This window comes from Anabrus simplex, chromosome 4 (genome assembly GCF_040414725.1).
Source record: "Anabrus simplex isolate iqAnaSimp1 chromosome 4, ASM4041472v1, whole genome shotgun sequence".
Taxonomy (NCBI): Eukaryota; Metazoa; Arthropoda; class Insecta; order Orthoptera; family Tettigoniidae; genus Anabrus; species Anabrus simplex.
This window is the reverse complement of record NC_090268.1, coordinates 455735521-455746010: the sequence shown is the minus strand read 5'-3', so window position 1 is coordinate 455746010 and position 10490 is coordinate 455735521. Positions and strand designations below refer to the sequence as shown.

General features: G+C 40.1%; 1 protein-coding gene across 1 annotated transcript in view; it reads left to right on the top strand.

Annotated features, from left to right (window-relative positions):
* The first annotated feature begins 438 nt into the window (after nucleotides 1-438).
* The window catches only part of LOC137500522 (uncharacterized), a 156814-nt gene continuing 146762 nt past the window's right edge, over nucleotides 439-10490 (top strand). The window contains exons 1-2 of the mRNA XM_068227443.1: nucleotides 439-480; nucleotides 5965-6121. Of these exons, the coding sequence (XP_068083544.1) occupies nucleotides 454-480; nucleotides 5965-6121 (184 nt within the window). The 5' untranslated portion in view covers nucleotides 439-453. The remainder of the gene's footprint in view (nucleotides 481-5964; nucleotides 6122-10490) is intronic.

The following is a 10490-nucleotide window of genomic DNA, read 5'->3' as shown; positions in this document are numbered from 1 at the left end:
CAGCTAATGTAGCATCCGACTTTCGTCCTTTATGCATTCTTTCAGCACTGTCTAAAGCTCTAGAAGAATTGATCTATAGCCAACTTGAACAATATCTGGAACAATATTCTCTGCGTGACCCCTTCCAATCTGATTTCAAGAAAGGACATAGCACAGGGACGGCACTACTAAGAATTACAGACGACATTAGACGAGCTATAGATGAGCGGAAAGTGACTATACTTATTTTACTTGACTTCAGTAGTGCGTTTGACACAGTAAATATTGACATATTATTAGCGAAACTTCAAATATTTAATCTGAGTCCCTCTGCTATTCAGCTCTTTGCTTCGTACCTCTCCAATCGACGACAACGTGTTGTCATAAACGGCATTACCACAGACTGGAAGACGAAGCAAACAGGTGCCCCACAGGGATCCGTGCTTGGACCTCTTCTGTTTACTCTATATATCAATGATATATCTTCTCAGTTCAGTAACTGTAAGTATCATTTATATGCAGATGATCTACAAATATATTCTCAGTGTAAAGCTATTGATATTGAGTTTGGAATTCATCAGATGAATTCCATTTTAAATCTGATTAGCTCCTATTCTAATAAAAAAATTGATTAATTAATCCTAAAAAGACACAAGCTATTATAATAGGGCAACAAAGGCAGTTAAATATCCTTAATAAGAAATTATTGCCTTCACTTTTGCTTTGTGGTGTAGCTATATCATTTCAGAAGTCGGTAAAAAATCTTGGAATTAACATAAGTGACACACTAGATTGGAGTGAGCACATAACAAGCATCTGTAGGAAAATTCACTCGTCACCCACCCTCTCAAAACTCGCCAATCACTTCTTCCACTAAGCTTGAAAATTAAACTTATCCAGGCCCTCATATTTCCCATACTTAATTATTGTGATATTGTAATGATAGATACCACCATGGAACAGACACTAAAATTACAGAGGGCAATGAACTCATGCATTAGGTTTATATTTTCAATTAAATTTTCAACTCATATCTCCTCCTATTATGAACTTCTCTCCTGATTAAAAATCGATAAACTACGACATCTTCACGTTGCTACTCTCGTATTTCGTCTGCTGAATGAATCTAAACCCCAGTATTTATCCTCAAAGTTTAATTTACTCTCCTCCTCTCATGAACACAACACACGATCGACTACTATACTCTCAATTCCTGTGCATCGCTCATCTTCATTTAACCGCTCCTTTCAAGTGTCTGGTGCAAGGCTATGGAATTCCCTTCCAGTTAGTGTTAGGAATTGCACTTCCTTAGCTTCTTTTAAGCGGTCTTGCCGAAATTACCTATTAAATGTATAACCAGCTTGTATGAATGGCAGTATGAATGGAAGAATGAATGAGGTTAGGATTTATATTTTGTTATATTATTTCATATTCTGTTTTATAAAGTTTATTAGATATATGGTTAAGTGTAAGAGAGGGCCGTGAGCCTTAACTTCGCCACAAATGAAGGCATGAAATAATACTGGATACTGGCCGCAGTTAAGCGACTGCAGCTATGGAGCTCGGTCCTTGGTAAGTTATTTCAATCCCTAACTTCCCTCCTATAAATGAATATTTGCCCCAATTTATCCTCTTGAATTCCAACTTTATCTTCATATTATGATCTTTCCTACTTTCAAAGACGCCACTCAAACTTATTCGTCTACTGATGCCATTCCACGCCATCTCTCCGCTGACAACTCGGAACATACCACTTAGTCGAGCAGCTGGTCTTCTTTCTCCCAATTCTTCCCAGCCCAAACTTTGGAACATTATTGTAACGCTACTCTTTTGTCGGAAATCACCCAGAACAAATCGAGCTGCTTTTCTTTCGATTTTGTCCATTCTTGAGTCAGGTAATCCTGGCGAGGGTCCCATACACTGGAACCATACTCTAGTTGGCGTCTTACCAGAGACTAATATGCCCTCTCCTTTACATCCTTATTCAGTCTATTATGGAGTTCTTTATTTGGCTTTTCGTGAAATGTTTGATTTGCTTTAAGATTTTAAGTTGTAAAATAACTTCCTTTAATGAAAGTGAGAGTGGTAAATGATATGACTGAACAGGATTGAAAAAAATCTTCACAATAATATTTTGTTTGTTTACAATTTGCATTACGTCGCACCGACACAGATAAGTCTTATGGAGAAAATGCAATAGAAAAGGGCTAGGAGTGGGAAGGAAGTGGCCGTGGCCTTAATGGAGGTACAGCCCCAGCATTTGCCTGTTGTGAAAACGGGAAACCACGGAAGATCATCAACAGGGCTTCTGACAGTGGAGTTCGAACCACTATCTCCCGAATCCAAGTTCACAGCTACTCGCTCGGCATCATGCACATCAGTAGCATTGCAAGAAATGAAAAGAAATATATCAGGTTAACCTCTAAACACTGAGTAATCATGGCCATGAGGAGCCAGTTATAATACCTGTCAATATAATCAGCGCTGTAAGAAATATGTTACGAAATCAACATTACTTTCTGATTATAACGAAGAGTAATAGTGTATCAACTTACTGGTTACGAAACAAAATTGTCTTTGTTAACCTATTAGGATCATGCATGTATGATCTGCCAGCACGATGTATACATAGGCCTGTATTTGCTTTCAAAGACATGGCCATTCAGTGAAAGAAAATGCCTTCCCTTATAGCTCCTAAAACATTAATTTTCGTCTTCATGGTAAAATTCAAAGAATCTCATTCACGTTGACAGGGAAAGAAACCGCGAGGTCAGCGCAAGTAGGCCAAACCAAATGACCATAAGTGTCACATATTCGCACGAAAATGAATTTCAAATAAACATACCTGCGGAATGATACGGCATTGCCCTTTATGAACCTCCCTGTGCAGCAATAAGCTGCCCAGCAGACTGACATTTTCCTTAAGAGAAGTTTAATATCTCAATTAATCGAGAAACGCCTGTAGTGACAGTGCCAAACAATCCAGCTTTTGTCAAACAGGGCGCTCGTTCAACTTCGCACGCGACTGCAGCGCCACTGCTACCTCTAGTGTATTATTTACTAACTCTATGGCCATTAGACCTATCTGTGTTGGTGCGACGTGAAGCACAATTGAAAACTGTGTATAACAATTACCTTCATGCTTCCATATCACTGTATCAGTCGTAATTTACAGTCATCATCTTACGTAATGAAAGGAGTACCGGTACTTGAAGTAAACTGCGATTTCTGCATTGAAAAGAATTGCGATAGGCTACATTCTGTGGTATTTACTGGCAGTGCATTGGTATAAGATTAACTGCAACCATCTAACATATGTAATGAAAGGAGTCTGAAGTAAACTGTGAATTTTCCCATTAAAGAGACTTGCGAAAAGTGCTTTGGTACTCATTGGCGGTAAATGGTAGGATAAACTGCATCTAATTTGGAATGCTGCATCGCATCTTACTTCACTAAGTGTTGAACAAGACGTTTGCCTGGCCTGGTCGAGCTATTAAATGGGGAATGGATCAATGGAATTCGCTATCAAAGTACACTGTGTGAAGTTGTTGCAACAGTATGCAACTATTGTGTTTGATAAGTGGTTTAGTAGGTTGTTTAGTGTTTGTGTGCTTGTGCGGCTGGAATTCCTCAGTTATTTAATCAAGTTAGCAGGATTACTACGTTGCCGCGCACTAAGGCAAGCGTCAAACATTATAACGATGACTCCCGCATTGTAACAAATGTTACAATTAGCCTTATATCGCACCATCACTGATAATCTAGGTCTTATGGTGACGACGGTATAGTTTTTTTTGCTATTTGCTTTACGTCGCACCGACACAAATAGGCCCCCTGTAGGTGGGGGTGGTAGAATAACACCCACGGCATTCCCTGCCTGTCGTAAGAGGTGACTAAAAGGGGCCCCAGGGGCTCTGAACTTTGGAGCGTGGGTCGGCGACCACGTGGCCCTTAGGTGAGTCTTGGCATTGCTTCCACTTACTTGTGCCAGGCTCCTCACTTTCATCTATCCTACCCGACCTCTCTTGGTCAACTCTTATTCTTTTCCGACCCCGATGCTATTAGGTTTGCGAGGGCTAGGGAGTCTTTCATTTTCACGCCCTTCGCTCCCTTTGTCTTCCTTTGGCCGATATCTTCATTTTTCGAAGTGTCGAGTCCCTTCCATTTTTCCGTTTGATTAGTGTTAATTAGAGGATGGTTGCCTAGTTGTACTTCCTCTTAAAACAATAATCACCACCACCACCGACACAGATAGGTCTTATGGCGACAATGGGATAGGAAAGGCCTAGAAATGGGAAGATAGCGGTCGTTACCTTAACTGAGGTACAGCCCCAGCATTTGCGTGGCGTGAAATGGGAAAACAACGGAAAACCATTTCAGGGCTGTCGACAGTGGGATTCGAACCCACTATCTCCCAAATGCAAACTCACACCTGCGCGACCCCAAACGCACTGCCAAATCGCTCGGTCATTTTAACGGAGTCGAAGAATTTACGAGGGCTGTAAGTAAAAGAGTGGCAAAGTGGTATGTTCCGAGCTGTCAGCGGAGAGATAGCGAGGAATGACATTAGTAGACGAGTAAGTTTGAGTGACGTCTTTAAAAGTAGGAAAGATCACAATATGAAGATAATGTTGGAATTCAAGAGGACAAATTGGGGCAAATATTCATTTATAGGAAGGGGAGTAAGAGATTGGAATAACTTATGTTCAATAAATTTCCAATTTCTTTGAAATCATTTAAGAAGAGGCTAGGAAAACAACAGATAGGGAATCTGCCACCTGGGCGACTGCCCTAATTGCGGATCAGTATTGATTGAATATGTAAAATAATCCAGACTCGAAGGAGATCGTGCAAGTAGTTTTTACCAGCAACAGCTAAAAGCCTCCTATTAGAGTAGGAATGAGGAAGTTTAGCCAGAAACGACGAGGAAGACAGGAATCAATTCGCACTTTGGAAGTCGGTAATTCTTATAAGTAACTGTTGCCAGTAGCTCCGGAAAAGAACAACAACCTGCTGTCTTTATGTGCACATAATCTCACTCCAGATATGTACGAACATTTCTGCAAAAATCTGAAAACTGTTGTAGCCGAACCAACTGAATCCGGCACAATAAGTGACTAACAAAGGCTGATAAAAGGAAGTGGTCTCACAGTTCAATTGGTTAGGTTTTTATATTTGTATTTTCCAAACAATAACAAATTTGGAGAGGTAAAAATAATAACTACCGGTAATAATTTGTTAAAAATACCCTTATACCTCCAAATCGCTAACTTGTAAATTATTGTATTTTGAAATACATATCTGACTCCATGTTCACAGGCAATAATCTCAAGAGAGTTAAGTTCAATCACTTCTTCCTTTCAGCTCATTTTAAGGAGTAAAAATAAAATTTAACTTAAAAAATAATAATTTGAAGTTGGTGGTCATTATTGGATTAAAATGTCCAAACATCGTAACTTGACGTATGCAGTTAGTTTTTCACACATCTCCAATGAAGAATATCGTAACTTCACATGCGATGTTTTTCGTTGGATAACTCTAGTTCAGTAATATCATAACTACATGTAAAAAGTTATTTAATACATTACAACACCCGTCATGGGGCAAAATAAACTAGGCAGTAAATGCATTCCATAACGTTAATATTGAAAAACTCTCTGATTTGTTGGTAATTTTCAAAACTTTAAACTGCGCTCCTCAACAACTTACTTTATGCAGATACGATGTTCTTAGTTGGAAGGGTCAAAATGTTGATGATGTGCTCCTCGTTGATGCAGACTCTTTCTGTACGTAGTAACCCCAGTGCCTCATTCATTATGGCCTCTTCTTTGTTAAACGTAAGGAGAGATGGGACATTGCCGTAACTGATTGCTCCATGGATCTCAATTTCTTCAGATAGTGTGCCTTCAGCAAAAATCTAAATATCCATATTTTAAATCAGAATAAAACATTATGATATAACATGCATGTTTTTTTTTTCTTCAGATGGGGCTGCTGCCCGAGGCGGTGGCCGACAAGAAGCCTCAAGGAGGTCGCTGGCTTCTGTGGCTGCCCTTGCTGATAGCAGGAGTGGTCCTCTACGCCCTCAATGTGACCAACGAGATGGATTATCACGGCCCAGTACCGAGTCGCTTCGTACCAGGTAAGCTTTATTTAACTTATTTATTTATTTATTTATTTATTTATTTATTTATTTATTTATTTATTCATTCAAATAAGCGTATGCATTCTAGTGCCAAGAGTGTCCGAGACAATACCTGACTATTTCTATTTGACGCCTATAGGCAACCTCTGCGTCTGGATGTGAGGTGGTTGTGGTGGTGATTATTGCTTTAAGAAGTACATCTAGACAACCATCTTCTATTAATACTAATCAGAAGGAAAATGGAAAAGGTCTGACACTCCGAAAAATGAAGGCATCGCAGAGGGAAAGGAAAGATCCACGAAGGGTGCAAACATGACACATGCCCTTGGCCTTGCAAACCTAATACCGTCGGGGTCGGAAAAGAAAAAGTGTTCACCAAGGGACGCCAGATATGAAAAATAAAATCGAGGTACCTGGCACATGTAAGTGGAAGCAATATCTGACTCAGCTAGGGAACCTGTGGTCGCCAAACCACAATGCGAATTTGAGAGCCCTAGCTCCTCTTTAAGTTGCCCCCTCCCCCTCTTTGTGGAGAAAAAAATGTTGTTCCATTTTAGCCACCTCAAACTAGGATTGAGAGAAAACAATGTATACAAGCGCTGTTGTCTTATTTAATTTCTTTAATTATTTACAAAAATTACTGAACGAGAATATGCACAAAATTCATTCAACGCAGTTAACTAATTCGTACAGCGCCACAGCACAATCTTTGCGCACAATATGAGTTTCGTATGTGAACGAGTAGGGTGATAAGGCTTCAATTCGCTCCCAATAGCTCAGCAGTAGTCAACCCCTCCACTAACTTGCTCCCCCTACTTTCCCCTCCACGCTCGGGGCTTCGCGCAGGTTCGTGCCATCGGATGGTAATCGCACTTCTAGCACCCAGTGACTGGACGTAGTGCGCTGCGCAGAGTCCAAGAACAAACAAAGAAGAAGAAGAAGAAGCACTTCTAGCATGTGCTGTGAGGAAGGGAAGCAGGAGTATATTTTTGCCAATGGACAATGAGGTATGATTCACCCGCTTGGCGCGCGCATTCTTCAGTCTGGCAGTCTCACTCAGGCAGTTTATCTGTGTGGTTCTATCCAGCATCTTACTTTCTTAGTGTGTAGTCAGATACTAAATGTTTTTATTGTATAATCACGCCATACTTCTATTTATTAGTATGCCTAATGCATGTGCAATTGTTCCCTTTGGTGAAACTGTTACTGTAGTATTGAATCAAAATCTGAAAAAAAAAAAAAAAAACACAACCAAAAACCCAACACCTATTATTACTGCGGTTAACTACTGTAGGTAAACTGTCAGCGTTTATTACTCTGTCGAAATTCGTTCAGAAAGCATCAAAATCTTACCATTTTGTAACTTTCCTTTCAATTTTGTTGTCCCCCCCCCACTATATCAAGGACTCCCGGTACTTTTTTTGTTGTTTGAATATTTCCCCCCTCATTTCTAGTTCCCACTCGCCGCTACTGACGAGGATCTGCCTTGCAGGCTGATGTCATTTCGGGGGCCATTTTCTACTTTGGTTAGCCCTCACCCCCTCCCCTGATTAATAATTAGTTTTTAACATTCTACATTGTCTACAGCGAAAACTACCCACACGCCATGTTTTAAGTTTGTAGGGTGTTAGGAAACACTGCATGCGCCAGATAGAACCACGCGCACCATAAGCTGCATTCTGTTACGTTTTGGTTGGGATCATAAGGGTACAGGTACCCCAATGGGACGCTTGGTTTTCTACCTACTTGTCAGATAACGTTTCCTTCGGAGAGTTACCTAAAATGGCTTTGGATGAGGGCTATTGTTGTGATTCATCTTACGTAATACAAACAAATGGTATAACTGATCAGATAATAGGGACACTGGGATAAACTTCTTTTAAAATAAATTTATCTGAATGAATTCTGAACAGGTACAATGCAATTTTTAAACATGCATCAAGAACCGAGGACCTTTTCTCTCTCTCTCTAAAAAACTGAAGTGAGGAATATGGTTGAATGAGTAAGTTCAAATAATAAAACAAAACTATAAACTTATACTACTAGAATTCAGAAACCTGCCAGTCTAATTGACCGCCCTATCGACTGGAATTTTCTTTAAGGTTCCTGTAGACATCCCTTGTCATTTCTTCCTCTCAGCATGATACTCACGATGATACTTCACCCTCTTTAAAGATGTGCTCACCAATATCCATTCTTAAGGGGAGATTGTACCTTGTATACTGACAATGTTAAATTTGTCTCATTTAGGTACATTTATCTCAAGAACTGTGCATGATGAAACAGTAAACTTTTAGTGGCTGATAGAGCATGATTGTCTCTTTCAGCCGGGCTGAGTGGCTCAGACGGTTAAGGCGCTGGCCTTCTAACCCCAACTTGGCAGGTTCGATCCTGGCTCAGTCCGGTGGTATTTGAAGGTGCTCAAATACGACAGCCCCGTGTCGGTAGATTTACTGGCACGTAAAAGAACTCCTGCGGGACTAAATTCCGGCACCTAGGCGTATCCGAAGACCTTAAAAAAGTAGTTAGTGGGACGTAAAGCAAATAGCATTATTATTGTCTCTTTCAAACACCATTATTGTACCTAAATAGTTTGCATAGCTTGGTTTTTAGAAATCACATTTTTTCAATTTAATTATTTGATAATTACCAATTTCTCAGGAACTAACTATCTTAGAACAATGAAAATTATACGTTTTACAAAGGATAGGCACAAGATCATGTACGCATTTTTTTAAGAACTTCAGTAAAATAGTTTGGAAATTATCACTTAATTAATTTCAAAAATATGGATTTGTTAATAACTTACGAAATGATTTTTAAAAACACTTTATACAAACTATCTAGCTACAAAAATGGCATTTGGAAGAGACAATCATGCTCTATCAGCCACTAAATTTTTACTTCTTTATCATGCATAGTTCTTGAGATAAATGTACCTAAATGAGAGAAATTTAACATTGTCAGAATACAAGGTACGATCTCCCATTAACGCTCGCACAGGAAAGAATAAAGGACTGCCTGCTCACGTTTCCTCGCGTCCTTGCAGCGGGCCTGCGGGGAGTGGTGGGTTCCTCTTCCTGCAGTGTGACCAACCAACCGACAATGGAACCAACAGTAACAGCGTTCCTCATATCGACATAAAATTCAAAATATATTTTCATAAATCCCCATTTGCGTCATAAGTACCGTACTAATTATTACATTTTGTACGGAATATTTTCAATCACAATTCATTTACTGCGGTATTATTTCAGTTTACGGAGGAATACACGTCTTTCTTATTTTCTGAAGTATTGATGCCTTTGCTGTCGAGATGTAATGTTTACAGTGCACTATGTCTTCTGGTATGGGCTAGAATAAATGTGTTACCTTCATCGACCTGTCTCAGTCTCATCCTTGGCTTTGACAGTATGAAAGTGACCGAGGTATGTGTGATGCCAGTAATACCATTCCTTATGCAGCCAGTCCCTGGTATGAATGGTGTGAAAATGTCTTTCAGAGGGTCGGTTGGTGCATGCATTTCAGTGGGCTTGGCAGACTGATATCTAAAGCAACATCTGACTCGGTGAGGAAAGCAACGGGAAACTACCTCACTCCTCATTACCCTAGTATGCCTCTTCAGTGACGCCTAGGCCATCTATGACAGCTGATGGCGGAACTGTGGAGGATCAAACCAGCCTATGGGCTGAATATCCAACATACATACACTTTGATAATTACTTCAACCCTGACAATTTTCATTACACCATCGCATCTTAAAGGGCCGAATTCATAGTCAGACTTATACAGTGAAACCCTCGAGTAATAACGGATCACTTATAATAAGTATTCACTTATATGAGTTTACATTTCGTAGACAGTACTTATAGAGCACACTCATTGATACAGTAAGTATTCACTGGAGATGTGGCAATGCTGTATATTATGCCCATACTTCCTGGATCCTGTAGTTTTGGCTATCGAATAGTGTCATGATCTATTGTGTTTTGTTTATCGAAGAACATCGCGCGACCGCGCGCGACATTTTTGAGGTTAAAGGATCGTCTATATTGTATTTAGTTATCAGAATGGATAAAAAAACAGCGAGCTGAGATTTGGCCTTGGCTGGGAACTTGTGTTGAAGTACATGCACATAATATAGAACAAGTAGAGCGACGATGGGAAAGGGAAGGGCTAGGAGTGGGAGGGAAGCGGTTGTGGCCTTAGTTAAGGTACAGCCCCAGCATTTAGGAGGCGAGCGAACCAAGGACTGTATACCAAGAAGGAGAAAATCTCGTACGTCATACGGAAAAGAAGGAGCGTATTCTTCGGAATCATCCTGAGTATGGGCCAGGGGAGGTTAACACTGCAAATCAGTTTCTTG